At 43.5% G+C, this 20,510-nt stretch overlaps 1 protein-coding gene across 3 annotated transcripts in view; it reads left to right on the top strand.

Annotated features, from left to right (window-relative positions):
- Positions 1–216: 216 nt before the first annotated feature.
- Positions 217–20,510, top strand: part of LOC137368755 (atrial natriuretic peptide receptor 1) — a 54,504-nt gene continuing 34,210 nt past the window's right edge. Inside the window, exons 1-7 of one of the 3 annotated variants that reach the window (XM_068028949.1) lie at positions 217–380; positions 7,543–7,675; positions 10,046–10,169; positions 13,087–13,191; positions 17,338–17,440; positions 18,468–18,607; positions 18,734–18,806. In XM_068028949.1, coding sequence (XP_067885050.1) covers positions 278–380; positions 7,543–7,675; positions 10,046–10,169; positions 13,087–13,191; positions 17,338–17,440; positions 18,468–18,607; positions 18,734–18,806 — 781 coding nt within the window. In that variant the 5' untranslated portion in view covers positions 217–277. Of the gene's footprint in view, positions 381–7,542; positions 7,694–8,879; positions 8,911–10,045; positions 10,170–13,086; positions 13,192–17,337; positions 17,441–18,467; positions 18,608–18,733; positions 18,807–20,510 lie in introns of those variants that run through there. The other 2 variants (XM_068028948.1, XM_068028950.1) reach the window with 2 other exon arrangements.

Below are 20,510 nucleotides of genomic sequence, written 5' to 3'. Positions count from 1 at the left end.
TTTTATTTCTCCAATTTTCAACAAGCAGCGTCTGTTTAGACGCTGCTTGTTGAAAATTGGAGAAATAAAATGATATTCGTTCGTGAAGCTGAGTTTGAAAACAGGAACGAAATATCCTGCAATTATAAATCTTTAAATCCAGTATCGGCTCGGAAGAGCTTTCAGTTGGTGAAAGGGAAGTTTTGAGTTCAGTGTTACTGTCTTTTTACTGGGGAGGTCACCATTGGAAGAAGTGACATTTTGGTCTGAACGGTTTGTCTTTTTTTTTGGAAAGGCGATGCTAACGAAAAGCACACGGCAGTGGCATGACCTGGACAACACCGAGTATGATTGCTGGCCCTTAGAAAACCCACACGAATACAACATGATAGACTGCGGGGGTGAGTTGCCGTCTTACTTCCCATTACAAAGCAGCCGGCGTGATCGTAAATAATATCACAGAAAGAGACTACTCGGCCCATCGTGCCTAGGCTGGCTCTTTGAAAGCGCTATCCTATTAGCCCCACTGCCTCTGCTCTTCCCCCATAGCCCTGCAAATGTTTCCCCTTCAAGTATATATCCAATTCCCTTTATAAAGTTCCTATTGATCAGGAACACTGCTGTTTGCTAAAAGGAGATGGGTCCATGTTTGCGGGGAATTTTCCTATGTGTCTTGCTGTATATTTCCAGTGTTTTTATGATCAGTACAGATTTTACAGCAATCCTTTTCATTGAGGAAGTAAGGAGGGGTTTTCACCTTGAGAAATCACTGGTGAATTTGAATGGGAGGCCACATTTTCAAATTTTAAGCACTTAAAATATTTTACCAAATTAAAAACAAATGTCTTTCCAAGATATGAATTGAAATTAAATGGTTAATGGCAGTGGGGGAAAAATGGCAAGAACTGGAAATTAAATGCTGGCTTTTTTTAATCAATTAGAAGTTGAGGAGTCATCATTAACGTGGTTAAAGTATATGAATTAAATGATAGTCTGTGGTCCATGAGGCAGGTTCAGAAAGAGATGGCGAGTGACAGTGCCAGCCAGCAGGTGCTGAGGCCTCCATTCAGCCTCAAGGTTACGTGTCCTCTAAGTCTATCTGGAATAGTCTGAGGATGCAGACTGGTACCGAAACACAATATAAATTGATCTTCTCTAACTCATTATTGTCAAAAACTGCTTTTACTGCAGTTTGAAATCTGTACCAGCACAAAGCCTTCTTTTTCTCTCCCAAGTTGCAAGGTTGTGGGTTTAAACCCCACTCCATGACTCGAGCATGAAAATCTAGGCTGACAGTCCAGTGCAGTACTGAGGGAGTGCTGCACTGTCAGAGGTGCTATCTTTCAGATGAGCTATTAAACCAAGCCTCCATCTGCCCTCTCAGGTGGACTTAAAAAATCCCATGGCAGTATTTTAAAGAAGAACTGAGGAATTCTCCCTGGTGTCCTGACCAATATTTAATTCTTGATCAACATCAAAAATACAGATTACCTGGTCATTATCACATTGCTATTTATGGGAGCTTGCTGTGTATGTTTTGGCTGATACATTCCCTACATTACAACAATAACAACACTTCAGAAGTACTTCCTTGGCTGTGAAGTGCTTGGGAACATCTGGTGGTCATGAAAGGTGCTACATCAATGCAGTTTTTTTTCTTCATTACTGACAGTGATCCCTCAGTGATTTTCCTCCCCAACAACCTTCCTCACATCTGTTTCAGGGCAACAGTTTTAGGGGTAACATCTGTCTCGGTTAATAACATGAACCTTAGTTGCTGGAACAGGCTGCAATCCATAAGTTACAAGCCATAGTTTACAATCCATATGGTAAAATCCATAGGTTACAACCCATGGGTTACAATCCCAGGTTACATTGAGGTGTTTGCATGGCGGGGGTTAATTGTGTCATTAATAAGCATCTGGTGTTCAGATTAACAAGTCAGTGGGCGAGGAGTGAGAGATGGAGCTTTTGTACTCAATGCCTGTTTATGAAGCTCAAGATCCCATATGCTTTACTAACCACTCTCTCAATATGTTCTGCCAACTTTAAAGTCCCACTGTTCCTGCACACTCTTTAGAACTGTGCCATTAACTCTATTTTGCCTCTCCCCATTCCTTCTGCCAAAATGCATCACCACACACTTGTCAATATTAAATTCCATCTGCCACCTGTCTACCCATTCTGCTAGCCTATCTATGTCCTGTTGCAAGCAGTTCCTATCATCCTCACTGTTTGCCACACCTCCAGGTTTGGTGTCATCATCAAATTTTGAGATTCTACTCTGTATTACAAGTCATTTATATACAGCAAAAAAGCAGTGGTCCCAGCACTGACCCTTGGGGAACACCACTGTTTACCATCCTCCAGTCTGAAAAACAACCATTTACTACAAGTCTCTGTTTTACACAAGCCTAGTCTGCCCATGTCCGGTGTGCAGTCAGTCAGACAGTTTGTTGCACAGCAGCAATATATCTGTGGAGATGAATCATGGTCTAAAATGAACCCAGTCTGGCAGAACATATCTACATACACCTGTTAGTCTGGAATAGTGCCTGTCTACAACCAGCAGCAGGATATAGAGCAAGCTACAGATCGTAAGTCCCTGGGCTGGCCCCAGTGAGATCACTTTCAACTTTTTATTTGTAGGGGCATAGGAACAGGACAGACCCAGCAGAGGTGGTGGCACAGTGGTATACAGTTGGGAGGGAGTTACCCTGGGAGTCCTCAACATCGACTCCAGACCCCATGAAGTCTCAAGGCATCAGGTCAAATATGGGCAAGGAAACCTCCTGCTGATTACCACCTACCGCCCCTCACCCCACCCCCCTCAGCTGATGAATCAGTACTGCTCCATGTTGAACAACACTTGGAGAAAGCACTGAGAGTGGAAAGGGTGCAGAATGTACTCTGGGTGGGGGACTTCAACGTCAATCACCAAGAGTGGCTCGGTAGCACCACTACTGACCGAGCTGGCCGAGTCCTAAAGGACATAGCTGCTAGACTGGGATCTGCGGCAGGTGGTGAGGGAACCAACAAGAAGGAAAAATATACTTGACCTTGTCCTCATCAATCTGCATGCAGCAGATGCATCCGTTCATGACAGTATTGACAGGAGTGACCACCGTACAGTCCTTGTGGAGACAAAGTCCCGTCTTCACATTGAGGTTGCTCTCCATCGTGTTGAGTAGCACTACCACTGTGTTAAATGGGATAGATTTTGAACAAATCTAGCAATGCAAAACTGGGCATCCATGAGGCATTGTGGACCATCAGCAGCAGCAGAATTGTACTCAACCACAATCTGTAACCTCATGATCTGGCATATCCCCCACTCTACCATTACCATCAAGCCGGGAGACCAACCCTGGTTCAATGAAGAGTGCAGGAGGGCATGTCAGGAGCAGCACCAGGCATACCTCAGAACTACTTGCAGTACTCCAGGTGTGGTCTAACCAAAGCCTTGTACCACTGTAGCAAGACTTCCTTATTCTTGTATTCCAATCCCCTTGCAATAAAGGTCAACGTGCAATTTGCCTTCCTAATTGCTTGCTGTACCTGCATGCTAACCTTTGGTGTTCTTATTACAAGTGCACCCAAGTCTCCCTGAACATTGACATTGAGAAGTTTCACATCTTTTAAAAATATTCTGCTCTTCTATTCTTCCTACCAAAGTGAATAACCTCACTTCCCCACATTATACTCCATCTGCCAACTTGTTGCCCACTCACTTAAGTGTCAATATCTCGTTGCAGCCTCTTTGTACCCTCCTCACTGCTTACATTCCCACCTAGCTTTGTATGATCAGCAAACTTAGATACATTACTCTCAGTGTCTTTGTCTCAGACATTAATATAGGTTGTAAGTAGCTGAGGCCCCAGCACTAATTCTTGCAGCATGCCACTAGTTACAGCCTGCAAACTTGAAAATGTCCGTTTATTCCTGCTCTCTGCTTCCTGTCTGTTATTAATCCTCCATTCATGCTAATATATTACCCCCAACTCCATGAGCCCTTGCATATTAACCTTTTGTGCGCCATCTTATTGAATGCCTTTTTAGAAATCCAAGTATACTACATCTACAGGATCCCCTTTATCTACCCTACTAGCTATAGCCTCAAATACATTGGTCAAACATGATTTCCCTTTTGCAAATCCATGTTAACTCTGTCTGATCATACTATGGTTTTCTAAGTACATTTTCCTGACAACTGATGTCAGGCTAACTAGCCTGTAGTTCCCTGTTTTCTCTCTCCCTCCTTTTTTGAATAGTGATGCTACATTTTTTAACTTCCAATCTGCTGGGACTGTTTTAGAATTTAGGGAATTTTGGAAATTCATAACCAGTGCATCCACTATCTCTACAGCTACCTATTTTAGAACCCTAGATGTAGGCCATCAAGTCCTGGGATTTATCAGCTTTTGTCCCATATGTTTCTCCAATACTTTTTCTCTGCTGATATTTATTAGTTTACAAGCAAAATACTGCGGATGCTGGAAATCTGAAATAATAACAAGAAATGCTGGAACCACTCAGCAGGTCTGGCAGCATCTGTGGAAAGAGAAGCAGAGTTAACGTTTCAGGTCAGTGACCCTTCTTTGGAACTGACAAATATTAAAAATGTCACAGGTTATAAGCCAGTGAGGTGGGGGTGGGGCAAGAGATAACAAAGGAGAAGACGTAGATTGGACAAGGCCACATAGCTGACCAAAAGGTCATGGAGCAAAGGCAAACAATATGTTAATGGTGTGTTGAAAGACAAAGCATTAGTACAGAAAAGGTGTTAACGGACTGAATATTGAACAGCAGCAAGTGCAGACATGAAAAAAAACAGTGGGTAAGCAAACTGAACGAACTAAGATGAAATGAAATAAATGCAAAAAAAAGGTTGTAAAAAATGTAAAAAAGAAAAAAGAAAAAACAACTAAAAATGAAAGTAAAATGGGGGGCTGTCATGCTCTGAAATTATTGAACTCAATGTTCGGTCCGGCAGGCTGTAGTGTGCCTAATCGGTAGATGAGATGCTGTTCCTCGAGCTTGCGTTGATGTTCACTGGAACACTGCAGTAATCCCAGGACAGAGATGTGAGCATGAGAGCAGGGGGGAGTGTTGAAATGGCAAGCAACTGGAAGCTCAGGGTCCTACTTGCGGACTGAGCGGAGGTGTTCCGAAAAGCAGTCACCCAGTCTGCGCTTGGTCTCCACAATGTAGAGGAGACCACACTGTGAGCAGCGAATACAGTATACTACATTGAAAGAAGTACAAGTAAATCGCTGCTTCACCTGAAAGGAGTGTTTGGGGCCTGGGATAGTGAGGAGAGAGGAGGTAAATGGGCAGGTATTACACCTCCTGCGATTGCAGGGGAAGGTGCCATGGGATGGGGACAAGGTGGTGGGGGTAATGGAGGAGTGGACCAGGGTGTCGCGGAGGGAACAATCCCTTCAGAATGCTGACAGGGGAAGGGAGGCGAAGATGCGTTTGGTTTTGGCATCACGCTGGAGGTGGCGGAAATGGCGGAGGATGATCCTTTGGATATGGAGGCTGATGGGTTGGAAAGTGAGGACAAGGGGAACCCTGTCATGGTTCTGGGAGGGAGGGGAAGGGTTGAGGGCAGAGGTGCGGGAAATGGGCTGGACACGGTTGAGGGCCCTGTCAACAACAGTGGGGGGGAATCCTCGGTTGAGGAAAACGGAGGTCATATCAGAAGCACCGTCATGGAAGGTAACATCATCAGAGCAGATTCATCGAAGATGGAGAAACTGGGAGAATGAAATGGAGTCCTTGCAGGAGGTAGGGTGTGAAGAAGTATAGTCGAGGTAGCTGTGGGAGTCGGTGGGCTTATAATGGATATTAGTAGACAACCTATCCCCAGAGATGGAGACAGAGAAGTCGAGGAAGGGAAGGGAAGTGTCAGAGATGGATCAGGTAAAGGTGAGAGAAGGGTGGAAATTGGAAGCAAAGTTGATAACGTTTTCCAGTTCGGGGCGGGAGCAGGAAACGGCACCGATACAGTCATCAATGTACCAGTAAAAGAGTTGGGGGAGGGGGCCTGAGTAGGACTGGAACAAAGAATGTTCGAAATATCCCACAAAAAGACAGGCATAACTAGGACTCATGCGGGTAACCATAGCGACACCTTTTACTTGAAGGAAGTGCGTGGAGTTGAAGGAGAAGTTGTTCAATGTGAGAACAAGTTCAGCCAGGCGGAGGAGGGCGGTGGTGAATGGGGACTGGTTGGGCCTCTGTTCCAGGAAGAAGCGGAGAGCCCTCAAACCGTCCTGGTGGGGGATGGAGGTGTAGAGCGATTGGACGCCCATAGTAAAGAGGAGGCGGTTGGGATCAGGACTGTCATTTTTAGTTGTTTTTTCTTTGGCCTTGTCCAATCTACACCTTCTCCTTTGTTATCTCTTGCCCCACCCCCACCTCACTTGCTTATAACCTGTGACATTTTTTATATTTGTCAGTTCCGAAAAAGGGTCACTGACCCGAAACGTTAACTCTGCTTCTCTTTCCACAGATGCTGCCAGACCTGCTGAGTGGTTCCAGCATTTCTTGTTTTCATTTATTAGTTTACGTTCCTCACTCTTATTAGCACCTTGGTTACCCTGTATTTCTGGCACATAATTTGTATCTTTAATGTGAAAACAGACGCAGGTCTCTACCATTTCCTCATTCCCCATTATCATTTATCCTGTCTCTGCCTCTTAGGGACCAACATTTACTTTAGCTACTCACCTTTTTATAAACTTGTAAAAGCTTTAAATTTTTTTTAAAAAGAACTATCTAATTTGTTCCACTCCCCTGCTCTTTCCCCATAGCCCTGCAAATTTTTCATTTTCAAGTATTTAATTTTATGTCTGAAAATAATTTAGATAGGCCAAGAGCCATACTTGTCTGCAGAGTGTTAACAATTAGTATTTTGTTGTTTTGCCTTGCCTTTAATTCAGTTTTACAATGAGCCAACACCGTGTGTAGAAAGACCTAGATTTTATGATCTCAGATTCTCTTAAAACATGCGAATGAATTCATTCTGAACTGGAATCACTGGTATATGGGGAAAAGCAACAGTTCAACTCGGAATGTGAATGTGAGAGAAAAAGTTAAGAATCTTAGGAAAGAAGGCTGATTTTCACAAAGGATTATTTCCCGCCAAAGGTTTATTCCCTTTTAGTTTATTCCCGAACACATCTGTTGGGCTCTGGCAGGCTCTGATTCCTGACCACGATTAATGTAGAGGGGAAAAAGATAAAACGCTGCAGATGCTGAAAGTCTAAAAGGAAACCAGAAAGTGCTGGAAACACTCAATGGGTCAGAGGGCAGAGGAGTTAACGTTGGTGTTTGTGGGAGCTTGCTGTGCACAAATTGGCTGCCTATATTCCAACAGTGATTCAATTTCAAAAGTGCCTTATTGGCTATAAAGCACTTTGGGCTGCCTGAGGTTGTGAAAGGAGCTACATATATGCAAATCTTTATATCTTCAGTGGATTTTGCAACCTTTTTTCTAACTTGTATCAAAACCTTAGCATTGCTTGTTTAATAAACATATATTTCTTTCTTCTGCAGGTCTAGAGATGGCTTGGGTGCAAAGACCTTCAGAGAAGGTGCTCAGTGGTGAAGAATTCAACGTGACCTATGCAGTAACGGTGACAGATCATTTTTATCACTGGGCGGTGGAGAACAGCATACTCTCACATGTGTGGGTACTGCTGTCTTGGTAAAGTTATTTGTGCTGAAGTAGATGGGTATGGTTCTGTTCACTGATCACACAGTCCCAACTGGGATCCACATACGAAAGGGAATCCAAATCATAGACACTGTCGCACCAATTCTCCGTCACCTTCTACCCTTCCGAGTGAAGGCTTCCCACTGCAGGATCAGTGAACTTTCCCTTTTGTGTTAACCAGCTTGATGTGTTAATAGAGTGTTCAAGCAGGGCGGGGGTGGTTGGGGGGTGAGTTTTTCCAATGTTTAAGCGAGTTTATCAATTGCTCAGGAAAGTGCCACGTTTGATCCCTGTTCTGTGCTGCCTTTATTTTTTTTTAAATGACATCCAAAAGAATAAAACTTTCTACTAACAGGTAGTTGGCCTCCCTTCATCTCTGTTCCTGTAGTTCTAATTCCATCTGCACTATTATCTCACAAATAGGCTGCAGAAAGGAACAAATATAAAAAAGACTTGCATTTATATAGCGCCTTTTGTGACCACAGGACGTCCCAAAGTGCTTTACCGCTAATGAAGTCCTTTTGAAGTGTAGCCACTGTTATAATGTAGGAAATGTGGTAGGCAATTTGCACACAGCAAGATCCCACAAACCAATGAAATAAATGACCAGATAATATGCTTTGGTGATAAATGTTGACGAGGATGCAGGAGAACTCCTCTGCTCTTCTTCAAGATCATGCCATGGGATCTTTTACATCCACTTGAAAGGGTAGGTGGGAACCTGGGTTTAATGTCTTATCTGAAAGGCACCATCTCCAACAATGCAGTGCTGCACTAAAGCATCAGCCTTGAATTTTGTGCTCAAGCCCTGGAGTAGGACTTGAACCCACAACCTTCTGCCTCAGAGGTGAAAGTGTTACCCACTGAGCCACAGTTGATACTTTAGTGACCTGGTGATTAAATAAATTAATGACACTAAATGAACATTTTAAGTTAAGGTTGCAATCTGTTTGAGTTAGTAATAATTATTATGTTTATCTGGGAAGGGTGCACCTTATATGGAAGGTAGACCTTTATGTATGTCAATATGGTACATCATGCCTTTCAATTTCACCTCTCACTTTCCTTCAATTATCCTCCTTGTATATTCGGACAGAAAGGATGGAAAACAGATTATGCTTCGATACCCTGGTCCACCTCAGAGCAGCAATGAAATAAATCCTAACATTGGTAAATCAGGAATAGTAGCAGAGGCTGCTGACACTTCGGTACGAAATATATTTTACTCAGATTTATTTGAGAAAGACACTGATTAGTTACATGCACAGCATCCAAACAGCTGCTGTAGTCTAGCAATTCTCACCTTATAAAGCACAAAGGGAGTAAATCAGTTCCAATGTGTACTTTTCATTGATCTGCTATTGGCGACTGTGCCTTCAGCTGCCTAGTCCCTAAGCTATGGAATTCCCTCCCTAAATCTCTCCACCTCTCTCTCCTATAAAATCCTCCTGAAATCCTACCTGTCCTAATATCTGGTTTTGTGGCTTGCTGTCAAATTGTATCTGATTACGCCCTGTGAAGCACCTTTTACTATGTTAAAGGTGCTACGTAAATGCAAATTGTTGCTGGTAGTGCACAGAATGATCAGATAAATCTGCACTTCGCTCAGATAAAACAAAGTGTGTTTAAAACTTATTATAAATAAATCATAAATTACCAAAAATATGCGCTTACAATTTCCGGGTGCCCAATAGTATCGGAGAAGATAGTTAAGGTTCTTTGATTTTGATGTGAGATTTATTTGCAATTTTAATTTTATCTTTAGCATATCCCATATAAGGGAACTAGGGTGGCACAGCATATTAGACACTCAGCTTTCACCAGTGGGAGCCTGTGTTCAAAACCAGGCTAGACTGATGGATTAAAAGTATCCTCTGTCTGCTGGCTGCAAGGATGCTCTGTGAAATGTGACTGGCTGGTCTCAATCCAGTTTGTAGTGGGCATGGGTCTGTAATATAAAACAGCCCTAAATCCCAATGTCATGCTGAAGGAGCCAAGGATGGGAGTTGGGGGAAAGTTGTCACATTGGTCTGTTTAAGAGTCCTTCATTGAGATCAATGCAAGTTTCTTGGGAAGAGTGGAGGGAACTTGCTCTGTATCTTACTGTGCTGTAACAGACCTGTAAGAGCTTGATACTGGATGATTGAAATTAAAGGGTTCCACTTCCCAGCATTGATACCCCTCTGCACTACAAACATGACTATGAAGGATAGCAGAGTTTAACAGAAAGTCCACAGATTTCTTTTCTACATCTCAAGCTTGGTCAACATGAAAGTGAAATCTATTAAAAATATCTTCTCGCCTTCTGTAATTAACTCAACTGATCTGTTTTGTTACATCTAGCAATCCTGCAGAAGCCAAGGCTTTCTGTGAAGACAAGGAATGCCCCTCAAACTGGAAGAATGCAAATGAAGACAATTGCTGTGTGCATCATGCCAACATACACTCTTGCCCGCTTGCTTTTATGGTTAGTGATCAGATCCCTGCCTCGTCTGAGACTCTCTAGGTAGAAATATTCTATATACACATTATTAAACTCCCCCTTGTATCTGTGCGATAGAAAGAGTATAGGCAGTAGGTTAGTGATCTGTGTCTTTATTGGAGCTGATAACCTCAGCACCATACAATCTCTTTGATTTATTATTGGATATAATGTCGAGTATGTTTACTCACTGACTTGCTCAGTGATTTATCTGTTCCATTTTTTGGAGTGGAGTCTTTTTTCACATGTGCTCATTGGAGTGTGTGACCTACCCCACAATAACTTTGGGCATGAGTTAAAAGAAGAAAGACTTGCATTTCTACAAAGCCTTTCATGATGTCAGCATGTCCCCAACCAATGAAATAGTTCTGAAGTGTAGTCCCTGTGGTAATGTGGGCAACATATTAACATACTTCCATTAAGTACTTTCTTTCCTTAAGGCAGTACTTAACCCAGTTATTGGACATGAGTTCAAATAATAGAGACAGGAAGTTAATAGAACGTATTAACTGGTACTCTTAAAAGTAGTGCAAAAAGTGTTTGTTTATGCCTAAAACTACTGTTGTGAGAATCTTCCAAAAGCTTGCTGTACTTGTTTCTATGAATTCCAAGATGATTACCTTTCCCAAAGAGATGTGCATTCTGAGGCTTTGGAGAGGGTGCAGAGAGGATTTTCTAGAATGGGAGATGGGAGAGGGACTTGAGATATATGGAGAGTAGAAAGAGTAGAGAATCTGGGATTGTTCTTCTAAAAGCAGAGAAGGCTAAGGCGAGATTTAATAGCAGTGTTCAAAATAATGAGGGGTTTTAATAGGGTAAATGAGGCGAAACTGTTTCCAGTGGCAGGAAAAGAAACAAAGGAAAGATGAGGATAAAAACGTTTATGCAGCAAGTTGTTGTGATCTGGAATGCGCTGCCTGAAAGGGTGGTGGAAGCAGATTCAATAATAACTTACAAAGTGGAATACTTGAAAAAGGAAACATTTTCAGGACGATGAGGCAAGGGGAAGGGAGTGGGATTAATTGGATAGCTCTTTCAAAGTGCTGATGGACTGAATGGGCTCCTTCTGAACAGAGTTCAGTTGCAATTCAATCTGAAATTTCGATGGGCCAAATCTAAAATCTGTGTTCTGGGATGCACAGTGGTCCATAAAGGGATCACGGGAGGCTGCCTTCATGTTACTGGCCCACATTTACCCCCTTGCCAATTACCTTTCTAACCGATCTCGCACTGCAGACTTAGCTTGTGCCCTGGTTGAAATCTCAGCCGACTGCTCTCCCTTCACCTCATGAACAGCCAGCTGCTTCAGTAGCTGCAATTGGCACCTACAGCTTGCCAGTCATAGACAAGTGAGTCTGCCAGACCAATTTCTCATGGTCCTGATGCTACCATCTTTAGGCTAAGAATGCTGCAAGTGCTGCTATGGTCAGATTATTTACCATTTCCCAGCCATTGAGTTTCAGATGAGATATTAAACTGTGGCCCTGTCTTCCCTATCAAATGAATGTAAAAAAACTCCCATAGTGTCCTTCACAGAAAAGCAGGGGATTCTCTCATTGTGCTAGTCAACATCACTTAAAAAAAGATTAACTGGTCATTTATCTCATTAGTGTCAGTAGGAGCTTGCTGTGCACAAATTGGCTGCTACGCTTCCCTACTTTACAACAGTGACTACACTTCAAAAGCACTTCATTGGCTATGAAAGACTTTAAGATGTCCAGACGATGTGAAAGGTTCTATATAAATATAAGTTATTTCTATGTTTCAATAGAGGAAACTGTAGAATACATGGCAGAGAAAGTCATAATTAAACTGTACAGATCTCTGGTTAGACCTCACTCACGGCTTTCAGTTCTTATCTCCAAGAAGCAAAGAGACATTTGAGAGCTGAAAGGAATCCAGAAAAGAGCCATGAAATTGATCCTCATGTCAAGCAAGCTAAGCTTTGAGGATGGACGGCAGAAATCATCAGGGGCTGACATGAAGAAAAACTTTACTAAAATTTTACACAGTGAGAGTGTGGGGGAGGCAGGTTCAATCCTGCCTTTCAAAAGAGAATTGGCTCATTATCTGAAGAGAGAAAATTTGCAGGGCTATGGGGAAAAGGCGTGGGCGCAGGACTAGATGTGTTGCTCTTGCAGAGAGCAGCCACGGACATGATGGGCCGAATGGCCTCCTTCGGTGCTGTAACCTTTCTATGATTCTATAACTTGGGTCTTCCATGCAGTAGAAAATGTGTCTGAGAGGCAATCTTATAGAAATGTATGAAACAGTTAAGGGAATAGAAAATTGCAAATCTGGACTAATACTTTAAATTAAACTCTCAGAATATATCAAAGGGACAGAGATTAAAACTAACAAAAGGTAAGTTTCGTACTGATGTCAAGAAATTCTTCACTCAAAGATTGATTAACATGTGAAACGGGCTCTCAGATAAAGTAGTAGAAGCAAAACCCCTGAAATCATTTAAAATACAGTGGGATTTTGCAATAGACAGGAGAGGGGATTTAAGATCTTTCTGGGTGGATGAATTAAGATGAGCCAAACAGCCTTCCTTATCCATAAATATCTTATGAGCCAGTAAGTGTTGAGCCTCAAAGCCATTGGAATCACTGAGTTTCGGCCATTTATATAGGATCACCATTCCTTCAATAGGCTAAGCCCAGGCTTGGGAATACTCCACAATGATTGGTGTTCCATTCTCTAGCATTGAGACCCAACCCCCTTGAGAAGTTAAAACACTTTTTGAAACATTATTCATTCTCAGCATGTCCTTAGGCAGAATTTATTTTTATGTACATATAAATACAAAGCATAAAAAGATTTAGTTGCTGAAATATCTCAAAATATATCCCATATTATTGAAAAATGTTTAACGTACTTTTTTTTTTCTTCGATGAAGGTGAAAGGGGGGATCTGTGGACCATGGATCCCTGATGATGGTCAGATAGTTACCCACACAATATCCACAGCAGGGAAAATGAGTCAAATAAATTGGACTGCCAAGGTACGAACAATGACTGGCAGGAAAAGACTCTGCAGTCTTAGAGAGGGTGCAGAGGAGATTTGCCAGACTGGCACCAGGGATAAAGGACATCAGTTATGTTAAGAGACTGGAGAAGGTTAAGGGAAGATTTAATAGAGGTGTTCCAAACTATGAAGGGTTTTGACAGAGTAAATGGTAGAAGAGTCAGTAACCTGAGGAAAAAGATTAATGAAAGAATCAGAGAGGAGATGAGGTAATATTTTTGGCTGAAATAAAAACAGAAAGTGCTGGAAATACTCAGCAGGTCTGGCAGCATCTGTGGAGAGAGTAGTAGAGTTAACATTTCAGGTCTGTGACCTTTCATCAGAACGGTAACAGACTTGAAACGTTAACTCTGCTTCTCCGATCGCCGATGACATCAGTGTGTCCAACCATTTGCCAGCTTGCCAGTAAGGGTCCGCGCATGTGCGCATCAACGTCAGCACGCGATGAGATCCCAGTATTGCCTCACCCCTTAATGGCTGCAATCGTCACCACCCCACCCCACCCCACAACAGTAACCTGCTCCCTCCTGTGATCGCTGCCTTAATCGTTGCATTCAGTTTCCCACTCCTTTGTGCGATTGCTGCTTCACTTCCCCGCTCCCTCCCATACTTGCCTTCTTGCCGCTCCCTCCTGCTACTTCAGACTGCTCGCCTTCCATCCCACTGTTCTCTCCTGCACCTATATGCTCACTGTTCCTTCCCGCTACTTGCTTCCCACCTGGAGAAGCGGCAGGGGCAGAGGGAGGGTGCAGCGAGGCGGGAAGCAAATGGCAAGCAGTCAGGTGCAGTCTTGAGCAGGTGGGGACGGGAGAGAATGGTGGGGTGGAGCAGTGAACATTCTGAAGTGGCGATTGAGGTGGTGATTGCGGGAGGGAGTGGGAAGAGAAGCGGCGATTGAGACAGAGGCAGCAGGGTACTGTTGGAGGCGATGGAGGCAGCGATCACAGCCATTGAGGGGTGAGGCAATACTGGGATCTCATCGCGTGCTGACGTTGATGCGCACATGCGCGGACCCTTACTGGCAAGCTGGCAAATGGTTGGACACACTGATGTCATCGGCGATCGCTTTGCGTATGCTCTGAATTGTCAGGAAACATTTCGAATATTTTTCGCACTACGAGTTGTTAGGATCTGGAATGCATTGCCTGAAAGGGTGGAGGAAGCAGATTCAGTAATAATTTTCAAAAGGGAATTGGATAAATACTTGAAGGGGAAACATCTGCAGGGCGATGGGGAAAGGGCAGTGGAAGGGGGACTAATTAGATAGCTCATTCAGAGAACCAGTAATGGCACGGTGGGCTGAATGGTCACCTCCTGTGCTGTGTCATTCTATGATTCTATAGTCCATCCAGTCTGTCCTACACAATTGTGATATCTTGTGCATTACATCATATACCGTCCAGCCCAGGTGAAACCATGTGAAAACCTGGGAGTGGCGAGAAATCAAATTAAAAAACTCAGGCAAATTTGTGAGGAATAAAAATGTCAGAAATTCCTCTCCAATGCTCCAGGCCATCAAAACACATTTTTATTTGAAAGTAAATAAACACCTACTAGTCACTATCCCATGGTGTGAAAGCAAGACCCAATGGAGCCTTCAGCTGAAGCCGAGGTATAATTGGGCCAACAAAGGCATAATTCAATCCACATTTCAAAGCCATATGTAATGGGCAAGACCACAAGAAACAAGCCTTTTGCAGGTTGGGAATGCATATGGGGCTGCCCACTTCCCATCAGAAAAGATGGCATTGTCCAACATCAGGGGAAAGGTCAGCGGGGAGAGGGAGAGCTGCTGGAAAAATCAAAAACGTGGGAGCCCCAAGACCTGGATAGCTTAGTGACCTGGTTAAACTGTTTTTGTTTAAGTAAGTATATAAATGAACTGTGCAAATTGAAGCTCCTCACTAAAAACCATTCTCATTGGGACTAAGAGATAGAACGAGGGTGCAGGGTCCCCCAAATGAAGAAACGTTGGATGAATTTATGCTGCAACTTCAGTGTTGTCTAAACTATTTTCTGAAGACTGCCCCAACAACAACAACTTGGATTTATACAGCACCCTAGACATAGTAAAACACCCCAAGAGGCTTCACCAGAGCATTATCAAACACAATTTGACAGCAAGTCACATAAGGACATAGCAGTACAGTTGGCCAGAAGCTTGGTTAAAGAAGTGGGTTAAAGGAGCATCTTAAAAGGATGAAAGAGAGACAGAGAGGTTTAGAAATGGAATTACAGAGCTTATGAACCAGGCAGCTGAAGGCATAAATGGGGAGCGATGAAAATTGGGGATGTGCAAGAGGCCAGATTGGAGGAGCAAGCCACCTGGGAGGGTTGTAGTGCTGGAGGAGGTTAGAGAGATAGGCCGGAATTTTACGCTGGGCGGACTGGAGCCGGACGCCGATGTAAATGTCGGTGCCGAAACCACTTCCACCCAGCCTGGGGATCCGTCCCGTATTTTACGGATCCCCGGGCTTTAATTGGCCCGAGGTGGGACTTACACCCACTTGAGGGAGGAGGTCCCGCCTCAGTGAGCTGCCGGCCTATCAGCAGGTGGGCAGCTCTTAGTCTCAGCAGCGCCACCGGTAGCAGTGGCCACTGCTGGGACTGCATCCCCACCAACCGAGGAGGATACCAAGGAACCGGTACTGAAGGTAAGTTTGGGTTGCCTCACCGGGGGATCGGTCATGTCTTGGTGAGGTTAGGGTGGTCGTTTGGGGGGGGGGGGCGCGTCTTGGATCCTGGGGTTGGGTTGGGAGGAGGGGGCGGCCCTCAATCGGGCACCCTGTGCCTGATTGCCAGGCACAACCCCCACTCCCCCCGGGGTGCGGAAAGGCCGGCAGCTACAGCTGGGCGGCCTTTCACGTCCCCGGCACACCCGCTTGCCATGGGTAAAATACCCGTGGAGGTGGGCGAGGGCCCTTAAGTGGCCGTTAAGTGGCCACCTAAGGATCTTGATTGGCCTCGGGCGGGCAGACTGCTTCTCACCCACCGCCGGACCTCCGTAAACTTGGTCGGAGGCGGAATCAGGGCAGTTAGGCCTCCCGGAGCCTGCCACTCAATTTTACGTTGCCCTCATGCCACCATCCGACCTGCTGGGGTGGCGTAAAACTCCGGCCATAGTGATGGCTGAGGCCATGGAGGAGTTTGAAAGCAAGTATTTGAGCCCCCCAGTTCACACAACTTGGTTCTGACACATCACATGGAGACACATGGTGCTGTGTCAAACCTGAGTTTAAAAAGTACCCATTCAACCTCCAATGTACCTGTTAAACGCCACCGGAATGGATATAAATGGTGAGATAGCACTGATGATCTGGGAGAATAATGTTTGAGCCAGATGGTGTACGCGTGAAATAAAAGACAGAATAATACTTGGAACGCTCCAGAGATCAGGCAGCATCTGTGGAGGAAAAAACAGCGTTAACAGGGTTAATTTTAACCTAAAGCGCTGGGCGGGACTCCCCGGGATTGTGGGGGGAATGGCAGTTTTACATCCCTCCCTACATTCGTCTTGACTGAATTCAATGGACAGTAATATCGGGCAGGGTCCGCACAGAGTCATACCCAATAACCTCAGTTTCACAACAGGGGGTTCTGCTAAAATTGCCCCTTCAACGATTCAGGTTGATGAATTTTCATTGCCATAAGTGAAACACTGCTTGGCTTCAAGTGATCACCGCATCATAGAGCTGCTCTTCCAAATGCACTGCCATGCAGACTGAGACGTGTGAACTAACCAATTAACGGCCTGCCTCCTATTAAATTCTGTACAGTTGTGACTTCCACAGTTGTACCTGATCCGTTTGGTCCTAAGCAGAGTCAGGCCTGGTTAGTGCCTGGGTGGGAGCATTGAGGCCTTCCGGAACCCGGGATTGGTGTGCACACTGGACACCAACAATAATATTGTTATTTAAGTTTATCAGTTTCCTTTGTGTTATTTATGGTTAAGTTCTTTATTAGTTGTGCCCCTTTAAAATGGGATACAATTTTATTTGGTATTCAGTTGATTGTACTGGGGCAACCCAGTTATTTTAGAAAGGGAGGACAATTGTCAATGTGTAGAATATTGCACAGGTTTAAGAATGTAGTGATGTTATTTACTGTTGTTTTCTGAATGTAGGTGGTCCTTGTCCATCTTGGTGTAACTTCCTTAATAGCTCACATCAAGGTGGGCCGAATGCAAGCTGCATTGGAGGCTAAAACCACAGTGTTACCTGCAAGAGGTAATTCAAACTAAAATGTACTGTGCATCGCTGTAAGAGTTGGTTCTAATATAAAAAGTACAAAATTGGAATAATTTTAGTGGAACAATATCATCTCAATAGTTCGACCCCTTTTGCTTGCAAAAGCTGAGTTTCATCTGCAAGTGTAAATCAGCCCTCATTTGGTTTGCATTGCTTTAAGACCCCACATGTACTATGGGAGTGCTGCATTGTCAGAGGTGCTGTCTTTTGAGGGAGATGTTAAAACGAGGTTCCGTCTGCCCTCTCAGGTAGACGCAAAAGATCCCAGGTACTATTTCAAAGAAGAGTCCTGGCCATTATTTATCCTTCAGCCAACATCTCTAAAGAAAGAGATCATCTGGTCATTCTCACATTGCTGTTTGTGGGAGCTTGCTGTGCCAAATTGGCTGATGCCTTTCCCTACATTACAACAGTAAGTACACTTCTAAAAGTGTTTCATTGGCTGTAAAGCACTTTGGGACATCCTGTGGTTGTGAAAGGTGCTATATCGTTCAGGCCTCCACAGCCTTTGTGACTATAGTTCTCCAATGTGCCTTTGTGAATCCCAAAGTTCACAAAATAAACTGTACAAAAAATATTTTCTACTGAAATTGTGGACAGCTTCCAATCTCAATTAAATTTGTAGATATTAGAAGAACGGTGGTCATTTTGAATAGCCGAACATGTAAATGTAAGATGGACACAAACAAATCCAATAGGGAATTCAGGAGAAACTTAATTACCCAGAGAATGGTTAGAATGTGGAGCGCATTATGACATGGAGTGGTTGAGGAGACTTGTGTCCATGCATTTAACGGGAAGCTAGATAAGAACATAAGGGAGAAAGGAATAGAAGGATATGTTGATAGAGTGAGAGGAAACTCGTGTGGAGCATTAACACCAGTTGGACTGAATGGTCTGTTTCTGTGCTGTACTTTATCTGTAATATGTAATTCTATGTATATGTAATTCAAGCACGAGGAGGTGAAACAATATTCTAATATCATCTTTCTGTTACTGTTTTGAGTGTGTGGAGATGGTAACTGTGACGAGGATGAAATGTGCTCCACATGTCCAGCAGACTGTGGTGACTGCACTGCCACCATCAAAATTGCCATAAGTTTCCCCATCTCACTGGTGTGTGCTGGCTTCATCCTTACCATAGTGGTAGGTCTTCTTCTGATGTTCTCCACTATCTTCTACCTATTTCCATAAAGCAAACTGCAATGATAATGGATCTTAACATAAAGTATGCAGCATCATTGGACCTTTCCCTCTTTTTTTAAATTTTAGTGGTTTCAGTACCAGAAGCAAAAGATGTTGTGGGACGAAAGCTGGATAATTGACTTCAATCAAATTAAGCAAGGTTTGTACATTGTTGTAAAGTTGATAGCTGTAGACATAAAGCTGATGGATTATTTATTGGATTCCTTATGCTTTTACCGACATGTATAAATTGGCTATGCCAGTTGCACAGAATATATGCTCTATGTAATATATAAAGGCACGGATATGCAGATTTTTGTTTACAGTGTCAGACTGACTGTTGTCTGGTTTCCCCGTGATAGTTCCATCCTTCTTTAATGATATTCAAGAACACAAACTGTCTTTCTCTTAACTACATTGGAGGGCCAGCTAGTCACAAGATTCAAAAGAACATTTGCTTTGCACAAATAAACCTGCCAATCAAACATGCACTGAAAACTATCCCACAGGATGCTTGTATTTGAATTGAATTCCTTGACACATTGGTCTGGTCCAAACTTTTCTTACTGTTGTATTGCCATCCATTGAGTTGCTCCTGTAACTCTAGAGATGTCTAGTGTTCTTGGAGTGGGACCTGTTTAACAATTCATTCCCCTGCCATATCACTAACTCAATAACTTTCACAAACTCAGTAACTTTGAGCTCAAGCGCGTTCATGTGGGGATACTAGCTGCATGATTCCTGGATAGTTATGGTTCTCAGAAACTCCCACGTCATGCAAGTTCCACAAAACAATAGTTTCCATTGTCCTGCCTAATAAATTGACTCAAAGAAAATTACAACAGCTGAAAGTAGTTTCAAGCCTTCGAAATAGAGCTTGGGTGGTACAATATACTGCTATATTCGGTTGTAGATCTATTCACAACAGAGTGAGTGAGTGAGTGAGTCAGGAGATGAAGAATTATTAGCAAAGGATGATACCACCCATGATTTTGAAGAAGGCTCCCATGTTCGATCTCCCCATTCCCTCAATTTCCCCAAGCCCAGAATCTCCAGTGCCTTTTTTCTCAAGAGGAAGGCAAAGGTCTTTGATGAAATGAACCTTGCTCCAATGTACAGGCACTTCCTTTCTACTGGTTAAGTGCAGCTTTTTCCTAGAGGGCAGATAGAAAATGGAAATACATTTTGGCATGAGGAATGTGAGAGAAGATGTGTTTTACTTAGCTCAGATTATGCAAGCCTACGAACATGTAACAAGCAGGTACTTTGAGTTAAGGACATAAGAACAGGAGCAGGTCATTCAGCCCCTCGAGCCTGTTCCGCCATTCAATGAGATCTTGGCTGATCTCTATTTTAACTCCTTGGTTCCTGAGTTGGCAGGATGTTTGGCATTTGTTGCTTGTCATATTTAACACACATCCAAGTAAATGCATTAGCAAGACACTAATATAGAGTGCATCAGGTCTGCATTATTGACACTGAAGAGTTGTGTGTCCTATTTGCCCAGCATTTCACAATATTTTCATGATTGGAAGATGTACAACAGGGAAAACGATGACCAAACCTTCAATGATCATTGTATTCAATTTCTATCTGGATTGATCAATTCCTGGAGTATCAGAAATGTCAAATTCATCTCATCCAAAATTCTGCTGCTCGTATCATATGTCACTCCAAGTTTTGTTCACCCATCACTCCCGTGCTCGCTGACCTACATTGTCTCTCGGTCCAGGATTGCTTCAATTTTAAAATTTTCATCCTTGTTTTCAAATCCCTCCATGGGCTCAGCCCTGCCTATCTCAGTAATCTCCTCCAGCCCTATAACCCTCCAATATCTCTGCACTCTTCCAATTCTGGCCTCTTC

This window comes from Heterodontus francisci, chromosome 4 (assembly GCF_036365525.1).
Source record: "Heterodontus francisci isolate sHetFra1 chromosome 4, sHetFra1.hap1, whole genome shotgun sequence".
Classification (NCBI taxonomy): domain Eukaryota; kingdom Metazoa; phylum Chordata; class Chondrichthyes; order Heterodontiformes; family Heterodontidae; genus Heterodontus; species Heterodontus francisci.
This window is presented reverse-complemented; position numbering and strand designations above follow the sequence as displayed.